This window comes from Jaculus jaculus, chromosome 4 (assembly GCF_020740685.1).
Source record: "Jaculus jaculus isolate mJacJac1 chromosome 4, mJacJac1.mat.Y.cur, whole genome shotgun sequence".
Classification (NCBI taxonomy): Eukaryota; Metazoa; Chordata; class Mammalia; order Rodentia; family Dipodidae; genus Jaculus; species Jaculus jaculus.
Window position 1 is genome coordinate 79,672,212 of NC_059105.1, and position 14,910 is coordinate 79,687,121.

Consider the following 14,910-nt stretch of genomic DNA (forward strand, 5'->3'; position numbering starts at 1 on the left):
CTCATAATCCAATCAAGAAAATAATCGTGTTACCATGAAGACAAGGCAGAACTAGAAGTTGGCACAACCCAAGAAACATGGACACAGTTGTGAACTTGGTCTTGAAGCTCAGATGGTAGAGTACTCCTAGAGACTTTGAAAAACTCTCCTGAAAATCCCTTTCTTACAAATACATAGACAAGATGCATCCTACCATCACTAGTTATGGAAGCAGTGACCAATGCATCATGCTTGACAAAACAGAATTACTTCATATACAAAACCCTGCCTCCTCGGCTGCTTTATAAAGCCAAATTCTCCAGCTACCCACAACACTGCGACTGTGCTAGTGACTCTTGTGTTTTATCTTGAAATCAAATCCATCCCTTAAAATATTGATTCGATTGGAAAAAAAAACACATGCCAAACAGCAAATTTTCACAACCAGCCTTGTTGTGGATGTACAGGCTTTTGCATCTTGCTGGTTTGATTTTTTAAAAATATATCCATGAGACATGCCTTCAGCTGACAAGGGACTTCTCAGTACTGTCTGTCATCTATCCTTTCATCACTGTATACAGTACGAGTGGTGCACCCACATGCATCCTACAGGGCAGACAATGACACCCTGATGCCTTTTTACTACAACATATTTAGCCTTATGCTTTCCTAGTGGGGAAAAGAAATTATGCCCCTGAGACCTCAGAGGCTCACCTGACAGCTCCAAGAACATCCATTCTACCTCAAATGACCATTTCCTGGGCAGGTCTGGTGTTTCCAGAAGTCTTAAGGACAGAGCCTACCCTCAGAAGGTAGTATTTCTTATCTTCTCACCACACTGAGGTCTAGTTCTCTCAGTTGTGCCATTTTGAGGCTTGGTTAGAAAAACGGGCAAGATGAGAAACAAGGAGAGAGGGGAGGCTAATGATTCCCCATGTCCTCTAAGCAAGTTGCAAAGGGAGCTGGTCAAGATGCTTGTGGACCTAGGCACTGCTCATTCATCGACCTTCATCTGGAAGGAATGTCAATCAGAGCTTATGAGCCCTGTCAGAGTCAAAGAATGCTCATTGAGGAGCTTTTCTTGCTAGAAGGAACCAGTCACTGCAGATACTATATATTTATGGGTTCAGCTTGGAGGATAGAGAACCTTCCAGTGTGGAGGATAGAAAAGGGAGAAGACCGTATCTGTTGTGACCTCGGTGCTAATGCTCCTAATAAGAATAGTTTATGGAGTCCTTTCTAAGGCTGCATGCCGGGTGTTACTCCACATGCTCTATGGGTATCAATCCATTCCATATCTTCAACAACTCTACGCAGCAGGTATGGCTTATTACTTTTGTTTTTCCAGGTAGCAGAGACATAAATACTCTGCCGGGTCTTTCAGCAGTTAAGCACCAGCACTGGATGAGGAGCTGCCGCAGTGTGGCGTGGAGCTGTACCACACTGCCTCCCACTGGCTAATAAACATCCCATCAGCATTGTCTAAGGAAACTGTTAGGTGAACCACACCCGTAACTGAAAGGTTTCTAGTGACCACACTAAACAGAGGTGAAATGAATGTTATCATTATACCCAAGATACTGTCATTTCAACATGTATAAAGATTATTAATGTGATATTTTACATTTTTTTCATACCCAGTGTGTGGAATCTGTGTTTATTTAAACACTCACAGCACAGTGTAATTTGGAAGACACATTTCAAGGGCTCAATAGCTATTTATGTTAGCTCTACCAGACTGGCCAGAGCGAATTAAGTACTCTGCATCTTAGAAATAAGTACACATTGACCTGGCTGGTAAGGCAGCATTACACACAGGGATAGAGGTGAGCCTATCCTACCTACATAGCCATTGTCCAAGCATTAAAAGTATTAGCACACAGTATGAAAAGTAAGGGTCTTTATAACATGATGCTTGCTCTGGTCCTCAAGGCAAAATCTTTTCTCAAAAAAATGTGTAATATCCAGTGACTTTAAGTTCTTAAAATGACCTCTCCCAAGCCGTGCCTTTTCCTCGAATATTATCTGCTGCAGTATGCTACTAATTCACTTTCTGGCTGTGGGTTTTAACATGTTTCTTGATTCGGTGGGCAAGAACTTGCTTGATTTCTGAGCCAAAGATATAAGTAGGACGGTGTATTTTTTTGAGGGGGGCATGACCGGAGGGACTCAGTCTGCTGTTTTCTATGCAGGAGGCAGCCGAACTTGATTTGCTTTGCTACCAACCAGTCTTAAGATTTGGGTACTGTAGTAGCTAGGTCTTTAGCAACTCTACTTATTGCTTCATAATCTCCTTCTGGGGTTTCCCACCAGAGCAAAAGTGTGGGAGGCCCAGCATCATGCTGCTAGGGGGTCATTAATCCCTCTCAGATTTCAACCTGAAAAGTGGCACAAGCAGTCCTGTGGGTGTACTTCTCCTCATTGGCTAGCTAAGAGCAGCAAGAGTTGGAATAGAGTAAGCATGATTTGTTTCTCCCCCAGATGCTGTGGGGTTTTGCCTTTCTTACCACAGGCAGATACGGATATAATGATCATTTTTATGTGGAATTTTTTTTTTCCCACGAAGGCAAAAGGAGAGCTTAATTATACTGTTTCATTAAGAGATGTATCATTTCCTGGGCATATTACAGGGATTATTAGTCTTCCTGCTGTCAGTGGAGGAAGGTATGGGATAACAGCAAAATTACATTAATACTACCAACAGAGTCAAAACCACATTTCATCAAATCTTCAAGTTGAAAAATTCATTCAGAACATCTAATTTCCTAAACTTCCCTGAAAATAAGAATCACTTGGAGCTCTTTCAAAACAGAGAATCTGTGGCGTCATCCAAGACCCAGAATCAGAATCTTGGGGAGGGGTCTAGAAGGCTGTGGGCTTGAAAAGCACAACCATCTCAGCTTACTGCTGGATCAGGAAAGTCAAGGGAGCACTGAGCTTTGTATCACACGTGAGGTCGAGGGACTTGGAATTCGCACACCACTGTACTTCAGATGGGAACAGAAATATAGCTGAACCCTCTCTCCTCCTCTAGACCAGCAACATCCAGGAAATCGGAGCCCTGCTGTGATTGAATTGTCTTTTTTTTTCCTAAAGGAAGCAGCAGTAAATGACACACTTTAGAAATAATGCCGTATATATGTATATTTAATTTGCAACTCTGGGGATTGAACAAAGGCCTTTGTACATGCTGGGCAAGAAGCGCTCTATCACCAAGCTACAACCTCAGCCCTTGGTTGTTGAGACAGGGTCTTGCTATGTAGCTCAGACACACCTTTACTTGGTATGTAGCCCAGGCTGGCCTCAAATTTGTGCCTCCAACTGCTGAGTGCTGGGATTATGGAGCCACCACATTCAGCCAATGATTTTGCATAGGATCTAGATAGAGCATAATTCAACTAGATTCTTGAAAAAGTAGTTACATTCACCAGAAGTACACATATCCTATTTTTATTTTTGTCATGTGTTCAAAAGAGACCATTTTTAAATTAAATTATAGTCTTTCTCATGGTTCCTTAAATATTACATGTATACTAGTTATTGCTCTTTTGGATTCTAATACTTTTCAAGTCAACCTTAAAGTATACAACCGTATTTACATACCTGGAGGATATTTGTTCCAAGATTCCTGCTCCCACCCCCCAACCACATACACATGGATACCAAAACCTGTAGGTACTCAAAGCTCTCATACTTTTAAAAAAATATTTTATTTATTTATTTGCAAGCAAAAAGATACTGGGGGTGGAGCAGATAGAGAGACAATGGGTGTACCAGGGCCTCTAGCCATTGCAAAAATCTCCAGATGCATGCACCACTTTGTGCATCTGGATTACGTGGGTCCTGAGGAATTGAACCCCAGGTCATTGGCTCTTTAAGCAAGCATCTTGACTGCTAATCCAGCTCTCTTGCCCCAAGGCTTTTTTTATTTGTGTATAACCCACACACATCTTCCCAGATACTTTGAGTCATATCTAGATTACTTATGAAACCTAATGCAATGCAATTGCTATTTAAATGTTTGTTTATTGTTTAGGGAAGAATGATAAAGGGGAAAAGGACTATACATGTTCAGTACAGACACATATTATCTTAGTATTTTCAACCCATGGTTGGTTAAATCTGAGCATGCAGAACCCAAGGACGTGGCAGGTGGGCTATGTATTCATTTGTTTTATGATGAAGCTCTTTCTTTATCTTTTACCTGGCTTAGAAAAATTTGAGCCTATCCTTCAACAAGTAACTCATTTTTAAAATAATCAACAAGAAGAAAGGGGTAAACAACACAGACAAGAAGTCAGGGAGTGTGGAACCCCTAACTCATCCAAGTGTCTTCTCTGAGGTGCTGGCTCAGCAGAGCCAATGGAGAAAGAGACCATTTTGATATGCTAATAAAAGTCAGAAATTAGAGTACAGAAAAAAAAAAAAAGAAAGAAAGAAAGGGGTAAATATTTACCCTCGCCTGAAGAATAAATGTGAATGGAACACTCACTAAGAACGATCTTTCTGGGCTGGAGAGATGGTTTAGCGGTTAAGCGCTTGCCTGTGAAGCCTAAGGACCCTGGTTCGAGGCTCGGTTTCCCAGGACCCACATTAGCCAGATGCACAAGGGGGCGCACGCATCTGGAGTTTGTTTGCAGTGGCTGGAAGCCCTGGCGCGCCCATTCCCTTTCTATCTGTCTCTTTCTCTCCCTCTCTCTCTGTCACTCTCAAATAAAGAAATAAAAATGACAAAAAAAAAATTAAAAAAAAAAAAAGAAGAACGATCTTTCTGTGGCTCAATGGAAGGCTTGCCTAGTATGTGTGAGGCTTTAAGTTTCATCCCCAGCACCAGGTTGGGGAATAGTTTTTTCTGCTTAGAAACATGAATTCTCACAGTTTATAAGTATCATCTCACTGTTTCTGCAGACTGCCCTAAACCTCCAAACATTCCCATGATCATGCTGGGAGTTTCACTGGCCATTCTTCTCATTGGAGTTGTCCTACTGTGTATTTGGAAGCTGCTGGTATCATTTCATGATCGTAAAGAAGTTGCCAAGTTTGAAGCAGAACGATCAAAAGCCAAATGGCAAACGGTACGTGGGCACTATCTCCTGAGACCTGGTAGAAATGATCAGGGCTCAATGATCTTCTGTTGAGAAGAATTTAGGTGTTACAACCTTTATCACTCTCATTGTACCACAACAGCTTTAATTTCTGTCCTGCTTTGGGGACAAAAGCACCTCTTTCTATTATCTGGTCCCACATGGCCCTCATGACACACAGTATCTCTCATTATGGTGGGATGTCCACCACTGTAAAGCATCTCCTGATATAGCGACATGGGGACATCATGCAGGTAAAGCATAGGTGCTGTGTCTAAGCATTTCCATAAAATGATTATGTTATAGGTGATGGAATAATGTTCATGAATAGTATGACAGTTCATACCAATTTCCATGGAAATACTTGTTACTGATATCATAGGTCATGAATCAAAGTTGAGAAGGCCTTTTAAATACCAGATAGTTTTTGTGAATAACATAACTTTTAAACAGCTACATGAAAAAAATTTAAATATATGTATTCAATAGATATAATAGATATAATTTAAGTTCTTCCCTTCACAGTAGGCAAACAGAAAACAGGGCTGCAATTTTCTGTGTTTCTCTTCCACAGGAGAGATAATTACATTTCTAGAGACCCTTATAAGCAATTTCATGGTTTTAATTTCATCTCTCAATCTCTAATGGTGTGCCTAGCTATCGAATAGCAATTACCTTACATTGCTGATTCTAAAAACAGTGATATCCATGGAGAAAATACAGACAAACACAAGCTCCTTTGGGTACCTAAAGAAATTGATGTTAACACGGGTTTCTGTAAGCCTATAGCAATATCTTCAATTCTGAAAGCAAATGGAATTTTCCATTTTGGATAATTTGTATCTTGATAAGGGATGTTTATATTTGAGGCAGTTATTCAAGACTAATCATATTATATTGCACAGGACAAAGGACAATGAAAATATATTTTTTAATTTTTGTTTGTTTATTTTTATTTATTTGAGAGCAACAGAGAGAGAGAGAGAGAGAGAGAGAGAGAAAGAGGCAGAGAGCCAGAGAGAGAATGTGTGCACACCAGGGCTTCCAGCCACTATAAACGAACTCCGGCGTGTGCCCCCTTGTACATCTGGCTAACGTGGGTTCTGAGGAATCAAGTCTTGAACGGGGGTCCTTAGGCTTCACAGGCAAGCGCTTAACCACTAAGCCATCTCTCCAGCCCAGACATCTCTCCAGCCCCCAATGAAAATATTTATCTACTTTATCTTCTTATCAAAATGCTTTAGATACAACAAACAAGTATGATGTATGAATCTTGTTTGGTTTGTGATTTGAACAGACCAACTATAAAATATATATTTCTGAGACAATTGGAAAAAGATTAATATACATTAGATTTTAGAATGATAACAGGAAATATGTTTGATTAGATATGACAAAGACATGGTGGCTTTCCTAGAAAATACCCATACTTTTCACAGTTGCAAATGGAAATATCTAGGAATGAAAGGAAATGAAGGTTGTTGTTAGCTGAGGAATCATCTGGCCAAAAGAGGGAGTGCGAGAGAGGGCTAGTTAAGGCAAATATGGCAAAATCATGATAATTGTTGATCTAGAAAATGGGTCACAAGAACTTTCCTTTTTTATGTATGTATGGGCTTTTCATAGCAAAACAAAATTCTTCAAGAAAATTAATTTGCAAGGCAAAGATATTTGATCCATATCTAGCAATGTAATATGTAACCTGCTGGGTTTGCCTAGTGTCTTGGAACCTAGTACTAAGTAGGACGAATGTGTGGGATAGATAATGCTACCTGATGCCATAGTCGTAGATGTTGTCTTTAAGTTTAACCAACTGCCTGGCATTGCCTGGAAGTTTCAGAAGGGCAAGGAGTAATAAACATGATTCCAGTAGCACAAGGAGCAATAGCTGTGAGCAACTGAACCATGGGGACTCTTGTGAAGTAACACTGATCTTCCCATCTTATAGGTAGATTTATTGAGGCTGGGAAAGGTTCAGGGACTTCCCAGACTTTTGGTGTAGGTGGAGTTGAACCTTAATTGTTGACTGTTCTCCCAAGCACAGCTTTGGTTGACTCCTCAAGAAATAACAAGCAGCTGTTCTGCAAACAAGCACATGGCTGATTATGTGATGCCTGTCTACTAACCAGCATATTTTAATGTTCTCATACAAAGGCCTGAGTATCGACAAATGATTAATATCTTTAAAATAACATGCTAATTAATGGTGAATTTCCCCTCAAACATGAATTGTTCTCCCTTGGGAAGTAGAACATGACTAAAATTCAAATGGTAAATTTTGCTGTTTCTTCCTCTAAAGTGGGACAAAAACATGCATTAAACAGATAAAAGCATAAATGGAAAATATTGTTCCCTTGTTAAATTGAGTTTCTTTGAATAACAAAAGTTTGATTTTTCTGACTAGATAATGACTAGGTAATAATTATTCACTTGGATGCAAAAGAGGTTTAATTCAAATAATTTAGTTCAAATTTGACTAACATATCCTCCTGGAAAAAAGAAAGTCTTGCTTGGTGCATACATTTAAAAGTATTTAATTTATTTCAGTTTTTATCTAAAACTTGTTATCTCTTTCTAAGAGGTAAATTTAACTGATCTTTAAAACCCAGGAATAAAAGGGATTGTAGGGTTCCCTGACCCATAAATTCCTTGGACTCCTAAGGGGGAGGTTTAGGACAGAAAAATCTTTACTGTTGCCCCCTAAAAACATTTCTTCAGAGTTATAAAGAAAGGTTACCTTTTATTACATAAAAATAACCCCTCTGTGTTTTTCTTCTGAAAATACAAATGGAAGGGATTTAAATTCATCTTTGATTAGACTGTTTTTTTCTAGGATGACAAGTCATTAACTTAAAGCCAAAAAAACAACAACAAAAAAAGTTCAGCCTCACGTTTCTTGCAGTCATGGATTGATTTTGAACTGTGCTAAGCAAATCAGGTCTGTGGTTGACAGTTAGGTGATCATTAAGGAGGCTATGGGTCATGACAGCATTTTTTTATTCCCACTTTCTTCAAGCTTGAAAAATGTGCCACTGCCTTTGCAGAATCTAAGTCTAAATTAGCATCCAGTATTCTGGGGAAAATCTGCCTGGCTATCCTATCAGAAATTGGGGGAATTAACCTTGCCTAAATAGTGGATTGGAGATTGGTCCAAAATGGACCAAACCCTAAGCCCGAATCTCTGCTGGAAATCCCACGGAAAGAGTTGTTAACAGAGATAGTACTAGCCACTTCTACGGTCCCTCCTGCTAACAAAACCCAACTGGGGCTGTTCTGAGCTCCGTCATCAGCTAAGGTCATGAAGCACCTGAACATCTACATACACCCCAGCAGCCATACAGACTTGCTTTTCCTCCATTTGTCACTTTCTTCTGACCCTTATATTTTGCCCAGTGCTGCCCTATGCACGAGACACCCAAAATTTTTCAGACCTGAATATATGAAGTTATTTTTTAAACTCTGAATGAAAACTGAACAACATTAAACATTTACCTAAACAGCTAGAAAATCACATTATGTGATTGTGTCATCTGAAGCTGAAATCATCCACTTTAGAGTGCTTCTAAATTCCATTTCACGTGGGACGTCGTGAGTGCATTTTTAGTAGGACACGACATGATGCACCGCCTATGAACAAGCGCCCAGTCCCCTGAAGATCAAGGGTGCTACTGCTCACAGGCTGTGTACTCTTCTAGGGGGTATTTCTGGAGTCTCTCTCTCCCTCGGGACAGGCTCCACCCACCACCTGCAACCTATACCTCATGTTTCCATGTTTCCTTTCCAAGTAACCCCTCATTCTTCTCTGATCAACAAGATTCCAGCCTCACAGACCTTATAGAATTCCCTATATGATTTCTGTTGCAAATGAGACTTTAGTTCACATTGCCTAATACTTTTTTTTTTTTTTTTTTTTTTTTTGGTTTTTCGAGGTAGGGTCTCACTTTAGCCCAGGCTGACCTGGCATTCACTATGGACTCTCAGGGTGGCCTCGAACTCACAGCGATCCTCCTACCTCTGCCTCCCGAGTGCTGGGATTAAAGGCATGCGCCACCACCCCCGGCTTACACATCGCCTAATTCTTGGGACTAAATAATGGTCCCTGTTTCCTCAGTTATACAGGCTGATCTCAGATGCAGAAGCAATATGGTAACGTGGCTTTCACCCACTGTGTACCTCCAGCCAAGCTACTGCTTTCTGCTTGCCTTCAATGCAGAGATAACATCTCTCTCCAAAGTCACACAAACAAAGGCAACATGGCACTTGGTCACAGGTCAGGCCATGGCTCAGGGCAACGGAGAAGCAGGTACAGGTGTAATTCCTGCTCAGAGCAGGCACTGCAGTGAAGCCAAGGGCAAGGGTGGGAGAAGTCAAGGAGTTTTCCCATTTTACTCTGTTCTTCTGATTGCTAATGTAATCACATTTTTCAGTTTCTTCTTTTTTGCCTAAAATTACTATCATTTCTATAATAAGATATGAAAACCAAAGTACCAGATTTTGTAACTCAGAGGTGGCATCTGGACTCCACACAGATTCAGAAATGAGTTTAGAAAAGCTGAAGTGTTCCAAAGCCCTGGAGGAAAATATCCTTATAACCTTCATGACTTAAAGGAAGATCTATATGTGAAGAGAAGCTGTTAATGAGGACTAATAATGACTGGGGTGATGTTTTAGTGGGTATAGTGCTTGCCTTGCAAGTATGAGTACCTTAATTCTATTCCCTAAAACTCAAGTAAAAAGCCAGATATGGGGATGCACACTTTTAATCCCAGCACTGGGGTGACTGAGACAGGGAACTCTCTGGGGCTCACTGGTCAGCCACCCTTACCTTCTTGGTGAGCCCCAGGCCAACAAGAGACTTTGTCTCAGAAAAGGTGAGCAGTATCTGAAAACGACACCAGAGGTTGTCCTCTCTCCTCCACACACACGTACACATGTACATGTGCGCACAGATGAGCACACATATACATACAGTACACACAAAAATAAAATAAAGAACTAATCAGAAGAGGCATCATTTATTGAGCATTCATTATGTGGCAGGCACAGGGGTAAGGAGGTAAGGAGTTGGTTAATCTCCCTATAATGAATGAAGGCTCTGAGGAGCAGTGTTGCTTGAACAAAGCTACATTGTAGAGTTTGAACTAAGGATGTCTGATGCCAAAGACCCTGTGGCCGATCTTGAAGAGTGGACGTATCTGTTACTTTCTCATTGCTGGGAGAAAATGTCTATGCAGTAGCAGCTAAAGGAAGGAAAAGAGTTACTTTGGCTTACAGTTCCCGAGGGTAGAGCGCGTCTCGAAGGAGAAGGCATGACAGCAGGAGCTCGTGAGGAGGCAAACGGTGATGAATGGTCATCTAGCTCTCCCCTTTTGTATAGTCCAGGCCTGTGACCAATGGAAGGGTGCCACCTACAGTCAAGGTGGGTCTTCCCACCTCCATGAACCTAATCAAGATAATGCTGCATAGTTGTGCCCAGATGCTGACCTAATCCACATAATCCCTCAAAAGTGATTTGAGATCCTGTCAAGTTGGCTATCAAATAGAAACCGTCTATTGTGGGTGAAGCAAAACAGTGCCTCACCGGTGCACCTTGCTTCTGCATAGAACAAGACAGGTCTTGTTCACCGGTTCTTCTGGCCCCAGGACCACTGCACATCCAGCACCCAAAGCCCACCGTCAGCCCAAACTGTATGTTTGGACTTTTCAGACATAGTCATACAGCACTCCAAGGCCTGAAGGGCCAAGCCATTTTACCTAGCCTAACTTAGGACTGCGGTTCTTCCACACTCAAGTCTTGGGAAATTCTCTGCTTTACCCACTGTGCTATCCAGCTAGTTCCCATGCTGCCCACAGTAAGTGCTAGCTGTCCTGGGATCTGCTCTGCCCAAGCGCCTAGTTCATCCCCTTTCTGAGTTTTGTTCTCATTTTTAGCAAGATCACTTGTGCCTTTGTTTGATGGCTCTTACCAATAGCATAGTTTTTGCAAAAAATTATTCACGTGTGTGTGTGTGTGTGTGTGTGTGTGTGTGTGTGTGTGTGTGTATGTGTGTACACCAGGGCCTTTTGCCATGTTTGTGTCCAGCCTACATGAGTGGCTTGGGAATTGAGCCTGGGCCTTTAGGCTTTGTAAGCCAATGCCTTTAGCCACTGAGCCATCTTCCCAGCCCAAATATGTTTTTTAAAGACTGTGTCATTCATATTCACATGTTCTTACCAGTTACATTCCTCCCATTATTTTATTTGACATCTCACGTTTGATTTACCTATTTGTGTTCAATCTGTTCATTCAGTATATATGGAGTATCTACTGTGTGCTTGATTCTCAGCGCTGAGAAACCAGTGAAGAAAACATCCAATGTCTTATTCTCCACCCATGTATTATTGGTTCCATAAAGTATAAGGGCTTTAGAGTACACCTATGGTACTAGTTTTGCCTATTAAAAATAAAGAGAGCACTGGGGAGATTTCTCAGTGGGTAATATTTAGATCCACAGCACCCATGTTGGGCATGAGGGCATATGCCTGTAATCACAGAACTGAGGATATATAGAGAAGAGAGTCTCTGATACTTGCTGGAGAGCTAGACTAACTGAACTGATGAGCTCTAGGTTCAGGACAGACCCTGTGTCAAAGAATAACATGAAGAGCAATTGAGAAGTATACTTGGTGTTTACTTGTGGCCTACATACAGACACACATGTACACACACACAAACATATGAACATGCAGATGGAAATGCAAACATCTACATGTGTATGCATACCACATACATAACAAAAAGCAAAAGATAAAATAAAATTAAAATGTAAAATACCAATGTTCAAAATCCAGTGATTATTATTCCAAGATTGAGCTTGACTCTCCATTGAAGTATAATGAAAATATTTAAAGATATTGAAAAGTACAATAACAAAATGTATCTGCTTTCACCTGAACCTTTCTTTTATTGTTATTGTTCTTTAGGGAACCAACCCACTGTACAGAGGATCCACTAGTACTTTCAAAAATGTGACTTACAAACACAGGGAAAAACAAAAGGTGGACCTGTCCACAGATGGGTAGAAGAACTCATACCTGGATAAAGTGTGCTTTGCTGACATGAAAGGTTAATGCACTGTTTGATTTTCTTCGCTGTTGCTTCAAAGGGAGGTTGGCTTAAGATAACAATAGGTCGTTTGGAGATCAGTCATTTTGTAATGAAGATGAGACATTAACTGAGAAGAGGAGTATCATTAGCAAAGCAGAGACTTCAGAAATCAGCTGAGGAATATTAATTGTCTCATTCATGCTCAAAAATCATCAAAATGATCTATGGGGGCCTGATGCACATCTGAAACATGTTTGAAATTACCATCTCATTGGTTTCCTGCATACAGCTACCTAAAGTCTTTGTCTCCGAAAAGTCATGAAGTCCATCTGCTTGCATTGGACCCACACTTGCCAGTTAATCTAAGCTTATAGTAAATCTACCCTTTCCTGAAAGAAGACTTTAAAAAAAAATGTGTGGTGGCCCATGCCTTTAATCCCAGCACTCGGGAGGCAGAGGCAGGAGGATCGCTGTGAGTTCGAGGCCACCCTGAGGCTACATAGTGAATTCCAGGTCAGCCTGGGCTAGTGTGAGACCCACCTTGGGGGTTGGGGGAAGGTGAGAAATGAGATTCTGGCTTCACTTCACTGAAAGGATGTATTTCTTCTGGCAATATCCCAAATGTAAGATTGAAAATTAAGTGTTACTAATTGCTATGAATTTATATGCACCCAAAAGTCATGTACCCAAACAAATCTTTTGCTTTGTAGACAATGAAGAAATAATTTATAAACTATATTGCTAGTAAAAATATAAATAGCAATCCTATCACTAAGCATATTTTTTAAATTACCTAAAAAAAATCTTTTATCCTGTTTTCTTATCTCTGAGTTTTCAACATATTTTCCCAGTTCGCAGTAATTTTATTCATTTTCACAGCCTCTAAAACCCTGTAATGGTCACATGAAAGTGTTCATTTTTAAAAAGTGGTTGCTTAGCATATTCAAAGATATTTTCAATAGTATGGAAGGAACAAGGGTAAATAGAGTAAAATGCTCAGTGATGTTACCTCAAGCTGGTCAAAAGTGCACCAGGCCCCCACGGAGTTCAGGTTTCTAAAGTGTGTTCCTGTCCCATCTGTACATTCCAGCTATGTGAAGTGAATCTCCCTTCTGCATCTACTCAGAGAAGTATGACTTAGGTTGCAACTACATGTGGGAAATTCCAGATTTATCAGCAGAGGGGAGAGAAGGACTTATCTCTTATTATGATGTGTGTGTGCATGCGTGCATGCGTGTGCTTACTGCCGTGCGCAAAGCACTTTCATCTCATTTGACCCTCCTAGGGAAAGCAAAGTTCAGAGAGTGAGTAGAAGAACTGGGATTCTCCATCTTCTAACTCCGAATCATGCCTTCCTTCGGCTGCATAAGGCTATCTCTTTGTCCATATGGTGATAAAGGGATCGTTTTAGTTGAAAGTGTACTGAGAGTAAACAAATAGGATTTAAATACCTGACATGCGGGCAAGTGATTGTATGTTTTGCCGCGCTCATGGCCTTTGATTACATTGGAAAGAAAAGCCTGTCCCGGGGGGAAGAGCTAACCTTCAGAACCTTCAATGCTCCTGCAGTCCCTCCAGACAGGTCCGTCTACATTTGATCATTCGGAGACTTTTTGTCCTGGTGTCTAAATAACTCAGGTAAACTAGGCAGTTAGAGAGTGCACAGCTCAATTTTGGAAAATTCCTGAAGAAACTCCTTGGCCATCTGAAGGGCTGGTGTACTCACAGGCACATGACTGATGTCCAGGACCTGGAGAGAGTCCAGAGCAACATGCAGGCACACTCGTCATGACGCGGCAGTAGGTATCGCCTCTACCTGGGACTGTTTGTGCTACGATGATTCACATGGGATTCAGAAGATAGAAGTTACTTTCATGCGTGCATTAGGGAAGAGTCTGCTCTTTCTCTAAATACTATTTTGACTCAAGGCAGGACCTTGAAAAGAACAAAACATTAACAGTAGTACTTCTGTTCATTGAACGGTTATGCTACATGAAGATAAAGTGGTTGTTTTATAAGCTGTTTTATTGTATTTTGTGTTGATATAAATAAACATGGTAATTTAAACAATGAATCTTAGTTGAATAAAAATGCCTTTTCTTTACTTGATACAAAACCCTTCTTCTTGGATTTTTGGATTCGTCTATGACCTGTTCTAGCTACCTTGGTGGTTTTTGTCCAAGACTGAGGAGAAGAGAAAAAGAAGGCAGCCATAGAAGGCAGGCGGCAGCAGGGGACCAGTGTCATTTGTTGCCTAGTGACAATACTCACATTATGAAACCTATGAAAACAGGCCTCAATATTACACTGAATATTGCAAAATCAAGCTCTCCAGGAGTGATGTTATGAGCTGATATATGCTACTTCCCCCCCCCCCAGTACTCCCGCCAAGAATTCATGTAGTAAAGTCTTAACCCCCAGTATCTTAGAATGTGACTGCATGAGGTGGTACTATTTTTCTGGGCATCCATTTGGTAAGCCCCATGGTAGTATAACTATTTTCTTGTCAATTTTTAAATTTTGCATGTATGTGTATGTGCATGTTCATATATGTGTGTGGGGGTCAACATGCATGTGGGTGAGAATAAAGGCAGAGGCCATCAATCATCTTCCACCTTATTCTTTGAGACAGAGTCTCTTGCTAAGCCTAGAGCTCACCGGTTTGGCTAGCTTAGCCAGCCAGCCCTAGAGATTCTACAGTCTCTTCCTCCTTCTGCATGGGTCAGCATTCATGACAGCTTACATGAATGCTCAGGCTCT

At 40.9% G+C, this 14,910-nt stretch overlaps 1 protein-coding gene across 2 annotated transcripts in view; it reads left to right on the forward strand.

The window, feature by feature from the left end:
* Itgb6 (integrin subunit beta 6) overlaps positions 1-14,224 on the forward strand; it is an 84,006-nt gene extending 69,782 nt beyond the window's left edge. For both annotated transcript variants that reach the window (XM_045147551.1, XM_004651874.2), the window contains exons 14-15: positions 4,888-5,054; positions 12,027-14,224. In XM_045147551.1, the coding sequence (XP_045003486.1) occupies positions 4,888-5,054; positions 12,027-12,125 (266 nt within the window). In that variant the 3' untranslated portion in view covers positions 12,126-14,224. The remainder of the gene's footprint in view (positions 1-4,887; positions 5,055-12,026) is intronic.
* Positions 14,225-14,910: the final 686 nt, after the last annotated feature.